General features: G+C 33.9%; 1 protein-coding gene across 1 annotated transcript in view; it reads left to right on the forward strand.

The window, feature by feature from the left end:
- The window catches only part of Dsb (scavenger receptor class B member debris buster), a 221053-nt gene that overhangs the window by 80606 nt on the left and 120261 nt on the right, over positions 1–20186 (forward strand). Inside the window, exon 2 of the mRNA XM_076441851.1 lies at positions 1297–2099. Within this exon, the coding sequence (XP_076297966.1) occupies positions 1919–2099 (181 nt within the window). The 5' untranslated portion in view covers positions 1297–1918. The remainder of the gene's footprint in view (positions 1–1296; positions 2100–20186) is intronic.

The following is a 20186-nucleotide window of genomic DNA, read 5'->3' on the forward strand; positions in this document are numbered from 1 at the left end:
ATCAAAAAATACCTCATTCCATTTTAAAAAATGAAGGTGACCTTGAAATCTCATAAAAAATTACATGAAAAAAAAATTTTGTTGGTATCTTATGAGCCCCATTTTACCATGCAACTTCGTCCTTCAGACATTTGACGTATCTTTAAAAACAACAAAGATATTTGAGCTGGCAAAATGTGGCGCACCACTCTGTATAGGACCCCATTTCCTTTTTCGAGAGTCTAGTATTGTTCAGGTCAGTTTTAGTTAGTCTGCTGCAGACCCTTTTCAAGGAAAGACGTTTCGTTCCGAGCCGTTGAATAAAGTCTTGTTTTTCGAATATTAACTCTGACTTTGTTTAATCAGCACCCCATTCCCAACAATATATATATTCATATTGTATACATATATTTCTATTCTACATGTATTCTTTATATATGTATGTATATTTCTGATTGTGGAGCCCCAAAACCATTCACTTCTTATCTGAACTATTTTTTTTATATAACATGTAGTGTATTTAAGTAATTGTTATTTAAAGATTGAGACCGGTCAACCTGTATGTTAATATCCTGGTATATTGTGTCAGTATCATTCATATAATCGAGAAAGTAATTCCTGTGACTTTCTCAGATGCGGAACTATGTATGTGGGACGTGAGTAAACACTAAGTACATGTGCTAATAAGTAGTGAAAGTGTGAGTGCTACCAGTTTTCGTAGTTCGATGTTTTTTGCTTCAAATTCTTCGCGTTATTTCGTTTCACTGACCTTAATTCCCGTGTAAAGTCTTTCGGTTCCAACTAACGTAAACTTATTTTCATACACATTTATTACGAAAAAACTATTTCACTTTTTATGCATTCACGATTTAATAGATGATAAGTTCAATCTTCGTGTTGTGTGCTAGAGTACACAGTTTCGCAAGTTAAAAAAACACTTTCTTCGCTCATATTTATTGATAAAAGAGATCGCACTTCAATTTTCAAATTTCATTAAAAATGTTTGGATTTTTTTCCGATGTTCTTTTGAATTTTTTTGAAAAGCGTTTGTTGTACGAAAAAAAGTAAGAGCTCATATAAGACGCAGCCTATCCAGATCTACTGGTGTTGCCTCTTGAGGATTGAATTATTGTAATGTTTAATCGTCTCAAACTTTGCACAGATTTTTTTTTTATTATTTTGGACAACGGCGGGGGGGGGGGGTAACGTAAAAGAAATTTTAACAAAAGATTTTTAAGAATGTTTCAAAATTAATTGTTACAGTGTCGTTAACATACATCGCAACAAGAAATCTTAGTATTTCTTTTTATGTTTCAGAAAAGGACAGCCCATTTTTAAAAACCAGCGCGCAGGACTTGAACGTATATCATGAGGCATCTTTATAATCGGTGACGTAAGAAAATAAGTTATCAGATTTGAAATAAAACGAGGTGTTAATTGAAAATAAAAATAGAAATTGAAATAAAAGTTTCAATTAAATCAAAGACGACGAAGGAAAATAAAGAAAACTGAAGAGTTACTAGTGAGTATTGATTGAATTTGATAGAAAGAATAACGTATGACCGCTGGCTACGGTTTAAGGATCAGCCGTGTGCATTTCCGAAAACGATGTTCGGAGAAGTGACGTGAAATAACACCTTCCTCATGTAACACACATCGTAGATTATCTATGACGAGATTTTTACGGTGCGGTGACGACAAACAGAGCACAAAACATTCGATCAACTTATCCTGTTTTACCAGGGACGCACAATTTTAAAAAAACAATTGTAATATCATCCTTATGATCTTGAATATTACGAATTATCTTAAATCATTGTAGCGTGAATGGTACCATAGGACTTTCACAAGAATACGCTTATCAGCTAATTAGTCGGTGTACACGTTTCAAGAAAATTGAAAAACCTGTTTGACGGCCGATTTCTCCAAAAAGTTCAAGATGAAGTTCATAGGGTCGTTGTTTGGGATCAGATCGCCCAAAATAATGGGCAAGCAGTACATGAAAGTGGGAAGAAACGCTCTTTTCGGTGTAAGGACAGATCAACACGATAGCCTCTGCACGGACAAAGTGCCCAAGCCTCTATCATTTCTGCTTACCAAAAATGGGAAACTCAAACACGGTAAGATTTCTTTTATCAAGTTAATTAAATACAGCGAATCTTCTGTCAAGCTGATGTAAATGTACAGTGACCCGAATTAATATTCGGACGCTCATTATAAAAAACGATACTTGTCTAATATTGTACAAATTGAAAAAACTTCTTTTCACATCCTGTAGTAAACTAATTGCTCTAGCTTCCCAAAAAAGTTTAAATCCCATACTTACAATTACTACAGTCTTAAAGAAGTTATCGTTTTGTTTAGGTCACTGTACTTATAGCAGCTCACGCTAAAAACACTGTCCAACACCAAATTTGATTTCAATATACTGTTGGGTCCTTCTTACAGAGTTTTTTGCGCTGATTCCGAATCTGGTTTTAATTTTTTTCCTATACGTCCAGTTTTTGAGAAAATGGAGTTTTAAAAAAAGACATATTTTTCAACTTTAAACAAATATTGCGATGTTATTATAAAAGATATTGAATTGTTGTTTGCAGCAAAAGATTCTGTAGACTTTCCCGAATACAGTGATATCCAATATTAATACATTATGATTGTTTAAACATGTTTAAACAATGATTAAAGACGGAGATGCACCACTTTTGCACCAATTTTTGCGGATATTTTCGAATTTATCTCAAAAAATAAGGGTCCAGCGAAAAATTGAACTATACCACGCGAAAGAGCAGACTTTTATCTTGAGAAACCCCCTTGTGAAGTTTGCATGGTCGACGTTTTTACCGAACCAGAAAGCAAAATATCTTCGCCCGACATGCGTTGACGCCAGTGGTGCTCTTCCACTAGCGCGGTCGTTCGTCGGGATACGGCGAGGCGCGCTGCGGTGAAACGGCGCGGGGCTATAAGCGCGCAATTATGTCAGCTTTCTTAAATGTAATATTTTATTAAATGTGTTATACTATTGTTATTTATTATTTATTAGTATATTTATTCTGTATAAATTATTTTATGTATTTTTTAATGTTAGTCTCTCGTTTATAGTATATTTAATACAAAAAATACCTTTTGTAACAAAAAAATAATTTATTCACACACTACACTATTACACTATTTACAATGCTAATATATATGTGTACACTATTCAGATATAATACACTATATCGATTTAATATGGAGCAAACTATTTTAATTATGTATTTAAGTCAATAAAAATAGTCCCGTTTATATTGTGTTTGGACTTATTTTACTCGGAAGAATCTCGAGTGTTCATTGGCACTATAATTACAATACATAGATAAGACGACAATTACTGAAAATAAAATTTTTCAGTCACCGCATTGCAGACTTTCCTTACATTGTATGTATTCCGTTGTCCGTAGACCGTCATTTATTTCAAAATATCGTGTTGGTTCTTAAGAAAACTGATGCCAGAGTTCAGTTTCGGCTTTGTGTTTGTTGAAATCAGTCGTGTCAAGCATTTCAAATCTGCATTGCTACGTATAAAACTTCATAAAAAACATTTATAGTTATTTATAGTATTTTAGTTGTTGTGTATATAATATATGTATTTTAGTAGTGTATTATATCTGAATAGTGTACACATATATATTAGCATTGTAAATAGTGTAATAGTGTAGTGTGTGAATAAATTATTTTTTTGTTACAAAAGGTATTTTTTGTATTAGATATACTATAAATGAGAGACTAACATTAAAAAATACATAAAATAATTTATACAGAATAAATATACTAATAAATAATAAATAACAATAGTATAACACATTTAATAAAATATTACATTTAAGTAAGCTGACATAATTGCGCGCTTATAGCCACGCGCCGTTTCACCGCAGCGCGCCGCGCCGTATCCCGACGAACGACCGCGCTAGTGGAAGAGCACCACTGGCGTCAACGCATGTCGGGCGAAGATATTTTGCTTTCTGGTTCGGTAAAAACGTCGACCATGCAAACTTCACAAGGGGGTTTCTCAAGATAAAAGTCTGCTCTTTCGCGTGGTATAGTTCAATTTTTCGCTGGACCCTTATTTTTTGAGATAAATTCGAAAATATCCGCAAAAATTGGTGCAAAAGTGGTGCATCTCCGTCTTTAATCATTGTTTAAACATGTTTAAACAATCATAATGTATTAATATTGGATATCACTGTATTCGGGAAAGTCTACAGAATCGTTTGCTGTAAACAACAATTCAATATCTTTTATAATAACATCACAATATTTGTTTAAAGTTGAAAAATATGTTTTTTTTTCAAAGCCATGATTTTCAAAAACTGGACGTATAGGGAAAAAATTAAAACCAGATTCGGAATCAGCGCAAAAAACTCTATAAGAAGGACCCAACAGTATATTGAAATCACAAAAAAAGTTGAAATTTGTTGGACAGTGAAATTGGCCATTGCTCTTATTTATACATTTATTCTGATAGAATGCATTAAATTATTGATTCAATATATTATAAATGATTAAAGATGGGATAATAACAATATACTATTTCGAGTAATTAAAATAAAAAATTTCTTCACAATTGTGGAATTACGAGTCGGATAATTGTCTTAATAATAACGAAACGGGTACACAATACAGAACTTTTTGGACACTTTCTTTTACTTATGTTTTTAAATATATCGGAGCTATACTCATTAACCCAGTTCTGCTACAATACAAATGCCACATTTATCTATAAGAAAGTTATTTCAACGTGACATCGTCGAAAATTTAATTTTTAATCGTTTTGAATTAATATAACATTTCCAGCACACTAAACATGGTAATTGCTACCTCATACAATTTTTGAAACATTTTCTAAACGAGCTCTTCTTTGTTTCAAATTGTGATGATATTGTATTTTATCGATATTAAAATGTATTTTATTCTTTGATTGTTCAAGCGTCCTCTGGGACCACAGTTCTACACAATCCTTGTAATATTTTAAAATATTTCAAAATATACTACCTAGTATTAGGTTGTCCCAAAAGTTCCTTCCGGAATGTGTTCCTTTAATGTTGCTAAATAAATACAAACAATGCGATAATCTTTATGTTGATGTTTTAGTACTTCCTAACATGAATTTGCATTATGTGCATGAATCGAAAACCAACTTTTGGGACAACCTAATATTTATTTAGCAATATTAAAAGAATACATTCCGGAAGGAACTTTTGGGACAACCTAATATTTTAATTATAATTTGATTTCACATAAAAATTTAAATACCATGATCAAGGATTTCTCAAGTAATAAGCATTCAAGGGTTGGAACCTGCAAGTATTTGTTAGTCTATTCAGACATTGTTTCTTTAAATCGCTTATTTCACTGAAAAAATGTCGTAAAGATTTAATTAAAACAATCATATTATGCAAATTAAACAAATAAGAAGTATTAACAAATCATTAGAAATGAATACCATATTGTGCTACAAGCGGAGTTTTCAATATTAAATAAAATTTTGTAGTATGATCCGTTTCCAGTAGGTACCATTGGATACATATGTATATTAATTCCATTTATTATGGTAGATTTAACTATGTATGTATTGTAATAACGTTGACGTAATATTTTTGTATTGATCAGAAACATCGGAAACTTATAAAATATTGGACACTTAGGTGTAGTATAAAAGTATTAAATCTCTCTCTGCGATAAAGTTTCGAACGAGTAAATAAATTAACGAGTAAAATGCACTTTGTTTTGTTTAAGAGACATCGTGCTCAACATGAACAAAAGTAGTTAATAATATAATAAATGTCGAGTTTTTAGTAGTTCTCCGGTCGTAGTAATAATGAAATTTGGTTGTAAATAATTATTTCGAACTTTCTAGTTTCTAAAGCAATTTCTCCTCTCTTCAAACGCGTCCGTATGTTTCCAAACTTTTAATATTTTGATAGGCCTGTGTTCTTAGTTCTTAGTTAGTGACTCTTGACTCGCGGATTAATGGATCTCCTATCTGATAATTCTGTGGTTGTCAGAGAGAACGCCGCATGTCACATAAGTTTTATTTTCGAGATATTGCCGTTTAAAGGTTTGATCACTAATTAATGCCTTGACATAAGACATCGGTTAAATTGCATTATGTTTTTGAGCCTTTCGAATTTGTTTTCATGACTTTTTTCTGGTAAATACGTACATCCTATACTATAAAGTTTAATTACACGTTTAATTACAGTTCACATCACATTTAAGAATGATTCTTTTTTAAACCTAATATTAAAAACTAAAAATACAAAGTTGTAGCCCGGTTACATTTTCTACCACACTTTTTCCCGAAGCAGTAAGTTGCTAATGATCTAATTAACGAATTCAAATTTTTGATTGTTATTTATTACAATATTTTTTTTATAATTATTTATAACTAACAATAGATCTACAAAATATATATTCTAAGTTTTCTTTAAGGGCCCAAATAAAAAAGTTTTATAAAATGCCTTTTTTATTTTTGCATGTAACCTTGTAAATTATAATTTTTGGAAAATCTTTTTTGCATATCATTTCGTAAAACAATGCTTCTAATTGATTATAAAAAGTCAAATCGTTTGGTACAATTATAAAAAAGTTATTAGTTTTTAAAAAGTGTACGAATACTTTGTACAACCACTGTATGTAAAAACATGTTGTGTGCATCACTTTAGGAATGGTACGTATTAGTAAGTTCGAGTTCGAATTGTATCGCTCATCAGTGGCGTTACATTGTCCATTTTATGCATTCTGCGGTTAATAAAAAATCGCATGAAATTATATAAAATAACTAGAATGCAAAAAAATGCAGTAAAAACTTTTGTTCTGTAATTTTTTAAAAGTATCATTAATGTTACATATGTACATACGTGTACAACGTATTTATAAGACAAACGTCCGTGATTGGAATTAGGTTACAAAATCATTGTACAAATTTAGGAACGTAGCACTTTATTATTTTTACTAATTTTACATATCACATGAATGCCGCTAACAAATTGTCATCTTTACTCTTTTCTGGGAGGGGGGATATTGGTCCACGCCCTAGACCAGACCTGGCAAACCCAAATGGTTCCACAGGCCATTTTGATGACGCGTAACGTTACAACGGCCCGCACTTTAGCTAACCATGCCTTTAAAAAATGTGATACAAATACAAAATGAATAAAACGTTATTTATAACAATGTGACACATGCAAATTTTCATTTACATACTTAATATTTTTGTATACATGCGAGAAACAAAAGTTTTAATAGAAATATTACCTTGCAACATTTATAATATTACTTTGCGACTTTTACAATATTACTTTGCAACATTTACAATATTACTTTGCAATATTGGGCCACTTTGACGACGCGTAACGTTACAGCGGGCCGCACTTTAGGTAAACATACTTTTAAAAAATGTGATACAAATACAAAATTAATAGAACGTTATCTATAACAATGACACATGCAAATTTTCATTTAGTTAATATTGTATACATTTTATTACATTTTGTATACATACGAGAAAGAAAAGTTTTAATAGAAATATAAAGTGGCCCGGCGCGGCGGGCTGCACAATTTAACTTTGCGGGCCGCGTGTTGGCCAGGCCTGCCCTAGACTCTAGGTTTAAAGGTAACTCACGGAGGTTTCTTACTTAACGGCACCCTCAACTTAGACACTCCGTAACCAGACCCTCCGAGAACAACATCCACACGTGTTAGGCAATAAAACGTCGAGCTACTTATCATTCCCAACTTTCACTTACCAGTCTCTTGTAAATATTCACGCGACAACCGATAGTTGGATGACCCGACGTGGTCACCAGCAACTGAGGGTGGGACTGAAACTTGTGTAGGGAAGTGTATACAATCGTCCGTGTCTCATAACATGGTATTTCGGGTATACGGGACGGCACAGGGGCAAGGGGTGCGAAATTCACGGTCACGCGATGCGATATACCTGAAGTGGCAATGCTAATTTTCTCAGCGAATAGCGAGAACTAGCGTATGCATCTGACTAATCGGATGGTTTCATTGCGAATTTCTTCCGAGTACCACCTTATGAGACGCGGGCGGGCGGGCGCACAGTGGGTTGAAACGCGAAAAACGCGGACAAAAATAATTTCTGAAGCTATTTCTAAGTTTAAATTAATAAAAATGGTATCGTTTTATAGATTTTGAGGTGCTGAATTCAAATTAACAATCAGATTTTGTTTAATTCCAAACCCATAAAAGTTATGTAAGGTTTTTTAGAAACGGTTTTCTCGAATTGGGACGTACATGTTATTAATTGTTTTATTATTAATAATGGTATATTTTTAAGCTATTTATAGTATAAATTATAGTATAATTTACTTTATGTTAATCGCCGGACCATATCCCATAGTCATCCTCTTCACTGTTGTCTTCTTCACCGATGTGTATGTATGTGTATGTGATTTCACGTTCGCGGATAGTAACGGATTTACATAAATAGAGGGTTCACGGAGGGCTCGGCCTATGATATTTTTTTTATTGTCAAATCGTATAGTACAATATTAAAAAAGTTATCGTTTTCTTTAGAGCGGTCTTAAACTTTTGTCCGCTACTGTATGTTATAGATATACGTTAAGTAAACGTTCAAATACTTCATTATGATTATTTTTAATGTGTTTTATATATGAGAATACAATATGCCTTCAAACTAGTGGGTTACCAAGTCATTTAAACGAAAAAATGATTTCATAAGTTGTGTTCACAAAAAATTAAATTTGTTGCAAAATTCTGAGGTCGTAGACAAATTTTGATACCAGATTTGAAATCAGCGTGAAAAAATCTACTGGAAATGATATATAGCATGATAAGAAAAAATTTTTTCCGTGCGTAGTATTGGAAAAACCACAATTTTCTTGAAATTGTGCACGTTTAACGAATTTTCTCAATGTTAAAAAACGTTCGTACCACAATTTTCATAATTATCCCATATTCTGCAAAGTTTCAGCTTTCATTTAAAAAAAATTCATAGTTCTATCTCATTTCTATCAAAAGTTCTTTGATTTTGACACAGAATACATTGGTTTTACACACTGTGCGGCGCAACCGCGCATTCACCTCGCGCGTCATCGTTTTTGTGAGACAGTATACACATCTGCTGCTATCTGCAGGTGAAACCTTTTTAGTTTTATTGTACACATGTCTACCAATAACGTTGTATAAATTTTATTGTGGCGATCGTTGGCGTTCGGTTTATAACTGTATTTGAATAGAAAAAAAGCTTGAAAATTACTCTTTGTTTCATCAATGTTTATAGGTGCTATATACAACAAAAGCATATCAAATCCATGCTTATTATTTTCGTCTTGAAACACGCTTTCAGCTAAGTACATGCAAAACATCCTTACTCATACGTGTATTAAGTTATAACGTACTAAATGAGACGATATTCTAAAAAATTCAGGAGAAGATAAGCTCATGAATTTTTATTGAACTTTAGCATTTAATTGTAGGATATAGATATGGAATTTTGGAAAATGAAATGTAGAAAATGATGCCTCATTTATCTACTGACAAGTTAATAATACAATTTTACATGTTTCGTTTAGTCAGAAAAATGACTTTTGTCCGCGTTTTTCGTGTTTCAACCCACAGTGCGCCGCACTGAAACAGTCTACGTTGCAGCGGAGCGTTCAGGAATACGAAAAATTCAATACAGTATTCGCGATAGTTTTTTGCAAATATTTCGAAAAATAAAAGCGACCCCCTATATTGGAAGAGGAAAAAGTTGTTCAAAATGTCAATATCTATGACATATTTAAATTTCATCAAAATCGGAGAGGGCAGTACTTTTCTACATAATTACCATATAATTAACCAAAGCGAATGTAATTAATCATTACTCCTGATTAACTCTCAGTAATTATCAATCATACATACAGTGATTACTCCTTCTTATTATAATTAATTGAAAATTTTTTTATTATGGTAGTTATAATCATTCTGAACCATTTTTAGAAAATCTGCATGTACTCCACAACTGATCGAAAAAAATACATAATGTGCACAGAAAATGAATATTGAATTATGACGACCGGCGACCGCCGCGCCAGACTGAGATCATCAACAATAACATTCGTTTTCAGGGATGATCAATTGATATTACATATAGGTAGATGTATAGAGAAAAGTTGTGTGCAGAATGTTGTTCTTGACAACATATGTCAAGGTCAAGGTCATCCGAGGTGCCTTCACTAAACGTAATATTTACCGATATTATATAATACATATGTTTATGTATTATATGTATAATTACGTGTAGCGTTAATTTTAGTAAAAGATAAATTATCAAATGTAATCATGGTTACTGATTTATTCTAGTAATGATTAATTTATGAATAATTATGATCACCATAATCACTTTCCGTAATCAAAAAAGTTACAATAGACTCTGATATTTTGCAATGGTCATTCATACAAGGTGTTTCGTCTACAACAGGGCACCTAAATATCTCTTCAGGTTATTGTGATGCAAAAAATATTTGTGACGTAATGTGCATGGTGTCAATGGACCAAATATCTGGCACGAATATTTTTTTTCGGAGTTATCAAGGTCATTGATGTTTTTTGATACACAACTACATTTTTATTTTATTACATCGGGTAACTGATCGAAAAATACATTCACATATGTATAATAACATGACGTTGAGCTTGATCTGAATGTAAAACTTTAATTTTCGAAAATCAAGGTCATTTCAAGGTCATGTTATTATACATATCTGAATGTATTTTTCGATCAGTTATCCGATGCAATAAAATAAAAATGTAGTTATGTATCAAAAAACATCGGTGACCTCGATAACTCCGAAAAAATGACCTTCGGAAAAAAATATTCGTGTCAGATATTTGGTCCATTGACACCATGCACATTACGTAACAAATATTTTTTGCATCACAATAACCTGAAGAGATATTTAGGTGTCCTGTTTTAGACGAAACACCCTGTATATGTATAGCTTGTACATGTTTTCTTCCGCTATAGATTAACGCCCAGGACAAATGTATCAGTTTCGTCGCAGAACATCCTGTCTAATATAGTTCATATCGCGTTTCCTGTGCAATGTCTTTACTATCTTCTTCCCCTAAAATATGCAATCTCATTAGATTTGATAAATATAAAGTCTTTCGGAGATGTGTCCTGCAGGAAAGAGTGTAAGCAATAGTAAGCATATATAAAATGTGCTTTGATTGCGTTGTATTCAATGTGTCAAAAAGATCGGACTATTTCGATTTGAATCAATGTGATTATTTAAAAATACAGAATTGTAAAACTAAATGAAAAATTCCATTTTTCGCAAAATCGGACATCAATTACGATTCATGCTACAATTTTAAACGTTGCAATAGCATGAACTATGCGAACGACTTGCCATATACGAGTACGCTTGTATTTCGAAGAATACGCTGAATTGGAAAGCCTACTACTGGGGGTTATAGGAAATGGAGGGGAACATCGGAATGCGCTGGTGAAACTTGGTTAGCTAAGTGAAGGCGTTAAGGCAATTTCAAGATCCATTCAATTTTCCAAAAGGCATATGATGTACATTTTCGACAGAAAGGCAAGACGTGACGAGATCAGTCAAATGTCCTCATCTGTCCTGTGATTTTAACAAAAAAAGTGGAAACGCAACGTTACACCACATAGTGCTTAATATTCTTCAAACGACTGGAAATGTTCAGTAGAAAAACTTCAAAAACAAACACTTCAAAACACTTCGAAAAGAAAATTAAATATTCCGTTTTGTCGATCGTAACGAATTAATAGAAATTAGTTTATGTTATCGGCGCACAGGTTCGAACCAAAATCAATACAAAGCAATTTTGCAATTTAAAAGATTTTTCTCAACGTTTCTATCCAAGTATGGATCATCTTCAAGAGAAATTTTGCGTCTGAAAAATACTGAATATTGTACTGACAGTTTCACAAGATCAATAATAACCACAACATAATTTTTCACCGTACTTGCTATGTGTAAATTGTTTATAAGTGTATAAATTTGCAACTGAATTCCATGCTGGCAAGAACTAAACTAAACCATGTGAACGTTAAGAGAGAACCAGTGCAAAAACAAAGGAACGACATATACTATGGTCCAGCCAATGAATGCTCATAAGGGGGGTGTAGAGTGAAATGGAAGGAACACAATTTTTAACTTTGGGTCTTTGTTTCGACTAGTTAGGAGGTAAGCATACTAAAAGTCCCTGCTCCTAGGAGGTGAGCAGGGTGCAGGGGGCACATAGAATGTCCCCTTTTTCGGTTTTCCGCTTATATGTCGGAAACTATGCATCCTAGCGATAAGACCATTCTATACAAAATTAAAGCTGACAAAATGTGCCACAAGATTGATTGCATTCAGTTTTTCGCTATCTCGCATAGATTTCGAGATATCCGCGCTCAAAGTTCACTAATTATGCTGAAGAGTTCTTTTTCACAATTAGCGAATTTTGAGCGCGGATATCTCGGAAACTATGCGTCCTAGCGATAAGATAATTCTATACAAAACTAAAGCTGACAAAATGTACCATAAGATTGATTCCATTCAGGTTTTAGCTATCTCGGATAGTTTCCGAGATATCCGCGCTCAAAGTTCACTAATTATAGAAAAGAAATTTTTGCCTCACGTTTCTTGCCTTATTTCACTAGCTAACTCTTCAGCACAATTAGAGAACTTTGAGCGCGGATAACTTGGAAACTAAGCGAGATAGCGAAAAACTGAATGCAGTCAATCTTGTGGCACATTTTGTCAGCTTTAATTTCGTATAGAATGGTCTTATCGCTAGGACACATAATTTCCGAGATACAAGCGGAAAACCGAAAAAGGGGACCTTCTACGTGCCCCCCTGTACCCCGCTCACCTCCTAGGAGTGGGGACTTTTAGTATGTTTACCTCATAACTAATCCAAACAAAGACCCAAAGTTAGAAATTGTGTTCCTCCCATTTCACTCTACAACTTTTCGTTGACTGGACTAATATATTGACAACCAGCCAATCAGACACGGTGATCGAGAAGTTCATGAATTGATACTTGGCGGTAAATATCAAATTCCTAACCCAGACACTTTTGCTTATATACCATTTGTTATTATGGTAAAAATTGACATTCCAAATATTTGACCCAACGATTCTAAAATACTGAGTGTTTATTTGGTGGATTAGAACTTGCTATACGAAAGTAAACTTCATCATACACACATTACTGGTTCAGTAATGCTGCGTAATATTCATGAATCTTAGTTGTTTCGTACCTGAGATTTGCACTTGTTGTTTCATCATGTGAAAAATTATGTTGTGGTTATTATTGATCTTGTGAAACACTCAGTACAATATTCAGTATTTTTCAGACGCAAAATTTCTCTTGGAGGAAAATCTTTTAAATTACAAAATTGCTTTGTATTGATTTTGGATCGAACCTGTGCGCCGATAACATAAACTAATTTCTAAAAACAAAATTATTTGACATGGCAAGCTTACAGACTGTACTATTGTATTAGCTTGTGTAATAAGTCTGTTCGCGTTTAACATAACAAGTTTTCTTAAATGCAATATAACGGATTTACCTAGATGTGTATGTATGTGAAATGTGAGCGTAGACGCAAAGCTTTCTATGAAACTTTGTATCTGCTTCCTCTCTAATCAGAATAATCATACTTCCTTCCTTCTTCCTGCATTCGGATCAGGAAGAAATTCTTAACTCTTCTAGAGAAACTTGAATTATCATAAGAACTTCTCGTTTTCTCCATCCTAAGGAATGCACTTGTTACCTGGTTTCAGCTCAATCGTCATGCCACTAAGAGGCTTGATTGCCGATACATATAGAGCATTCCTTCAGTGAACTTGAAATAATCTTTTCCTTTTATCCAATGTTTTATCATACTATACAGTTTTCTTGAAACAGTTAATATTTTTAACGAATACGGAACATATGAAAACACATAATGTACCAGAATTTTAATTTAAACTATTATTTGGGGTATTTAGCATAAATAGAAAATATGTATAAACAATGTCCGTAGATAGCACAAAGACGTCTTAAAAACGTCTTTGAGACATCTCCAGTTGGACATTCAGACGTCTTAAAGATGTCTCGAATGTCCTACGAACGTCTTCCAAACGTCTCCTGAACGTCTTGTGTTAGAAAACGGTACGTCTCAAAGACGTCTTTGTTGAATAACTCGAATAAAAAAAATCGCACATTAATCAACAACCACACAAAATTTGCACAAGAAAGATAGTCCTTCCAAATGATCTTAACGCGATTTATCAAAAAAAAATTTGTTACTCCCCGTGTGATGTTCTATAGTTGCACAAAATTTTTGGTAACCGTCAACGTTGTCTTCTCTCTCATCCCGCTATAACTTTGTAAAAAACCAACATGGCAACAATTTGAAACAGAGCATCTGGAACTACAGGTTTCAGGCTTTCAAACCATTATTTAACGATATCGATACGGCAATTTTGACGGAGTTATGATTACGTAAAGTGGGACCAATTTTTCGGGTTCGCACAAGTGATCCCTTAATTCTTTTGAGGAGTGTATTTTCCCAATTATTTTTCTTAAGAAATAGGCCAATAGCTTTTTGTAGCGGGATTCGAGTTGCATCGATTAGAGCATTAGAAAATATACTATTTAATTTTTAAGAAAGGCATATCATCTTCATGTGACCAGTACGCATCCGTTTATAAAGAAATTATTAACAGCAGATTACGCAAACTATTTTGTTATAAAGGGTGTCCCAACGGAGCGGGAAATTTTCATTTGGCGCCATTTCTGTTGCTGTGCTTTGAGAGTCAAACCATTATCACAGTTTGATGGTAGACAGTCTGCCATTATTAAAAATGGATCGCTATTCGACACAACAAATATGATGAAAATCTAGCGCTTTTGACTACTGAAAATCCCCATCTTTGCATTATCGAGAAACGAGAAGGCGCATCCCGCACCCTTGCAATCCTGGAAATGAGTCTACCCCCTTAACGCCTTTTGATTTCTTTCTTTGGGGTTTTTTGAAGTTCAAAGTTGAAGAAGGAAATTAGACGCTGTATCCCAATGTATCATAATTATTTTAATATTAAAAGAACGCAAGTGTGCCAGCAAAGCCGAGGAGGGCATTTACCAGATGTGTTGTTCCATACATAATTCACACATATCTACTTTATGATTAAATCAAAATTTCGGTAGTAAATAAAAAAAAACTGTATTTTATTTGGGGATTTAAATATTCAACTCTTGTTGGGACACCCTTTATAACACACATGTTCAAGTAATTGTCATTTAAAGATTAAAACGAGTCACCTTGTATATGTATTTTCATTATTGTACAACTGATAGGCACGATGAATCCCCTCCATAAGGTTTAACTCTAAGGTTAGTGATATTGTTGTATATCCGTGACAAGTTGCCGTATACTAATTCAGCCTCATTGACAAGTGCCGGTTCGAACGGTTCCTTCAATGTCACTCGTACCTTTCTACTTCTTCAATCTCACCATACCAGACTGATTAGTCGTTACTATCGCCAAGAGTTTCTCTCGACTCGAAAAGTTTCGAGAGAACGGATCCAATCTCCGTTACCACCTGCGACACCGTACCCCGCCACTGCACTGCACTGGTGGAAATAGCGATTGTAACCGTGAAGCGTGTTTGCGATAGTAAGGGACCAGCAGGAAAGATGCGCAACGTATAATAGTGGGGTGACCTGCCTTCTACCACCTGTTCTACTAACCCACTGCACTTCAACCCACGCTATCATATATTACTGCTCGATCAAGTATTGTTGGATTGACGCGCATTTCGCCATTTCACCTACCGAAACTTACACTCCGCGACAAAAAGATAACATATTATACAAATAGATTGTGTTTCAGCTTTTCAAGAATTATATTACATTTTTCGTAACCTGGATACTGGGTAATAAGAATAAAAAATTATTTCAATATGTTCCTATGCATTTGTTACGAAAAGAAACAATTTTATTCGAAAATATGTAACATTAAACGAAAAATCGGTGCGTCAAAAAGATAGAACACATTTCTTAAAATAACTACAAAATAAAGTACATACAGGGTGCGGCGTAAATTAGTCCCCACGATTTTTCAACCCCTTCGGGTGGTCGGACAGAAAAGTGTTTCTTACCAAAGTTAATCAGTATTTAACCGACAAGAAATTGCAATTCTTTAAATAAAAAAAAAGTCGATTTTTAACAAAAAATCAAGGTCGCTGTCATATCTTTTAATGGAACTGGGTATTTTTAATTTCATAATATTGTAGGCGACGCGACGTCGCGAAACGAATTCAACGACCTGGCACATACCGATTTGACTAAATGGGCCCAGCAATTTTCTATAATATTTCAGTCTGGAGACCTGGCTGACCACTCCAAAATTTGAATATTTTCCCGCGTAAAATATTTTTTTACAATCTTCGCGGTATGAACACTTTCATTATCTTGCTGATAAATAAAGTTTGTGCCCGCAATTTTTACAGCATGCCTCTTCAATTGTTCGTCGATTAAACTAATGTATTAATAAACTTAATTTTCGTATTTTTCCATAGTACCCAATTCCCGCCCACACCATTACTCCACCATCGCCGAATTGCCGACTGCATACAATTTTTTGTTCTTTATGCAAATCGTGGAAATAACAACGGTAGCCATCCGGTCCATCTAATGTAAATCACTTTTCTCAAAATTTGTGCCTTTCTCCTATAAATTATGATGTTTAATTTAATGATGCTTTCGGCGCTACCGTTTCGATCAATTAATAAATCTAGCAATTTTGCAAAAAACTTTTGTTCTTTCCTAACGTTTCGGTTCAGTTTTGAACCTTTTTCAAAGGTAGAATTTGCGTCTACAAGAAAATATACATATACGAGTCTCGGCCGAATAAATAATTGACGATCGCGAATTAGAGGGGAGGACTCCTAATATGTATAAGGCGTGCCGCAGGCAGTCTGTTTTTACGCCCGTAGCTTGTAATCGATTAAATAAACTACTCATTTTTCTGGATGCTACAATATGTAAAATATATGCAATATGCAAAATGTGCAAAATAAAAACAATATTTTCAAAATCCTCTACAGACAACGTCTGTCCAGGTCCCATAACTTTGGCTACTTTCTATAAATATTTGCATATTTTACGTGCATAAAGATCCGCATTCTACCTATCACGATACAAAGTGGAACACATCCATAAGAAAAAATAAGAAGGCAATACTCAAATAATTGTGTCTGCATTTCATCCATAATCGATAAATATAACAATCATTTTGTTAATATTCCGTTAAATATATGTGATAGAAATATGTATATGTAAAAATATATGTGATGAGAAAATTGTAGATAGAGGACTATAATTTTCTTCGAAAATTTCAGTTATTTTAGACTCGGATTTTATCCACATGTTTTTAGTAGTTTCTTCCTATAAGTTTTAATAGTTTCTTTTTATTAAGTGCGTAATAAACATATAGAACAGAAATTATATTTTATCCACTTTCAAGGATGCTTATAACGTCCTCTAACGTTATTTTTTTTTGTCAAGGTCGAATTTACCGAGAGAATGGCGCTTATTTAATTGCTACAAAGTAATTAGTAAAGTAGAAACTAACTTAACTTCTGGATAACTTTCCCTCACCGGGTTTAAGATACCGTGAAAAATGTATTCATTCAACGCGAGAGAGCCTTAAATATTCTTTTTATTATATTTCTAACATCCTAGTAATTCTGTTCTGACGACTCAAATAATACGGACGAAAGCAACGGTATTAATATAATTAATCCAAGGAAGAGCAAGCGTTGAAGGAGAACATACCGCAAACGTAGGAAGTGAAAAGCCGCACGTCTCTCATCTTTCATCGCTCAATCCCGTTGGCATTCGTAGCCATTGCGGTTTGTGTCTGGTTGTAATTCAAAATTTCTTTATGAATGGTGCATGCACGATTATTCTGATGCATTTGAAAGATTCCTATATAATGCGAATTATCAAGACCGTAATGAATGAACTTCGGTAATAACAAGTAAAATATTCTGTTAGGATAGCGATATACATGAGTGCCCGAGGCATTAACCGGATACGCTAATTACATTGTATTCTTAAATTCCGTTCCAACTTATCTGCATTTTCTCTCGTTTTTAATTAATTATAATTTGGTAATTCACATAGATCTACAAAACGTATTTTTAAAATTTTCAATGTACGCCCACATAAAAAAGTTGTAAAATGCAGCTTTTAGTATTTTCTCCATAATTCCGATCAATTGCAATTTTTGAAAAAATTTCTTTTCACATCCTGTAGTAAACTAATTGCTCTAGCTTCCCAAAAAAGTTCAAATCGTATACTACAATATTCAAAAAGTTATCGTCTTTTTTAGAGTGTCCGAATATTGATTCGGGTCACTATACACATATGTTGTTTACTTAGCAATCATGATTGAAATTCAGTATTTTTCTACTAAATTCTCAGCATCCGTGGTGAAAGTTACTTTAAACGATGTAAAAAAAAAAACTTTAAATCCTACAAGAAAAGTTAGACGACTAGGTGGATATAGCTCGGAAAGTTAATATTACAACGTTCGATTTGAAACTGTAAACTCCATGTGTAGATCAGAACTTTCTCTAATATGCGTATAGCCTCTGATATACTTTTCTTGTCTCTGCTAGTATTTAGAAAATACGTTCTCTTTCAAGCATGACTTATTACGTTGGACATTAGCGGTCTAACTACAGATACTACCATCCAATTAATTAAATTAAAATGGAATACTCGAAGCAATTACAATTCTCCGAAACAAAGGAAGGTAATATGGGAGAGAAGAAAAGAGAGAGAGAGAGGTGTAAAACTTTAGTACACACTAAATAGCCTTGCACTGTTGTTTCTGTCGAAACACTATTTGAGGCTTTAATGACCTCCAAGAATGCGGGTTTTGATCTTGCACCTGCTAGAATGCCTACTTGTTTTTGTAGCGTAATCTTACTTCTTGAAGGACAGAAACACGCTTTGAGCAAGATAGTTATATCGAATGTCATTGCTAGCGATGAAATTTCTTTTAGCTTACAGTTTTTGAACAAAAAGCTTGCTAATGTAAACATTTTCTTTGATTTTAGCATTGCACGCAATTAACCGTTAATAGTAACTGTAGACTTTAAACTGTACCACGTATTTTGCAAACTTCACTGCATTGAATGAAAAAAGTGCAATAAAAGGGCGTAACCTGTTTAGGCGTTATTGCCTACTTTGAGCTCGTTGAATATTGCATACATATAACCTTCATAATGTGGGATCAGGACCCCCAGATCAAGTGTACTGTAGGAGATTGGGAAGAATGGGAGGGTTCCGTGGGTGAGCGCGTTAGTCGATCGGCTACCACCAGTGAGGCCGGGGTTCGATTCCCGCGGCGGCGCGGCGGTGCCCTCATCTTTCCTGAGATCCTACAATAATATACTGTGGCGTGCAAAAATTCCCAGCCACATGGTTTTTGCGATTTTTCTTCCATAATAGAAGCGTTAAGAAATTTGTTATTATGTAATATCATATATTAGAGCATATCACGTGAAAGGATACTACATAAAACATCAACGCTATTTCTTTTTCTTGTATGTTTATTTGCAGAATATGTAGATCCCTACAAAGACATCCTGTAAACAGGAGCCAAGTTCCTATGGCCGTAAAAAGTTGTGAGATCAAACAAAATACGGCCAAGTTCGTTAGCTTCGAAATACCTCTTGCAATACTAAAAAAAGCGTTTGTAAAAATTGATTTAAAAGAACGCTATTTAATTTTTAAAGAGTTACATGGAGGGCTAAATTATTCAAACTTGGCCGCTACCTAACACCTTTTATGGCCATTGGTTTAAAAAGTAACGGCCAACTGTGCCAACTCGCGTCTAGGTCGCGCTCTGATTGTTTTTCGTGTTTTTCGTTAATAACCCCTACACAAAGCAGTGGCGGCCATTTTTGCAAAGGAAAATGTCGTTTTAAATCGTCTCAGGAACCTTCCATTTCCGGGATGTGCACGAATTTTGGAACACCCTGTATATAATTAAGACAATGAAACGTACTTTCGCCCACAGTTTCCATTACAAAAGTTTACTTGGGAATACAGAGAAGTAAGTACACACAAAACGTATTTTAAAAATATCGATTGATATTAATTAT

Source organism: Lasioglossum baleicum, chromosome 17, assembly GCF_051020765.1.
Source record: "Lasioglossum baleicum chromosome 17, iyLasBale1, whole genome shotgun sequence".
Classification (NCBI taxonomy): Eukaryota; Metazoa; Arthropoda; class Insecta; order Hymenoptera; family Halictidae; genus Lasioglossum; species Lasioglossum baleicum.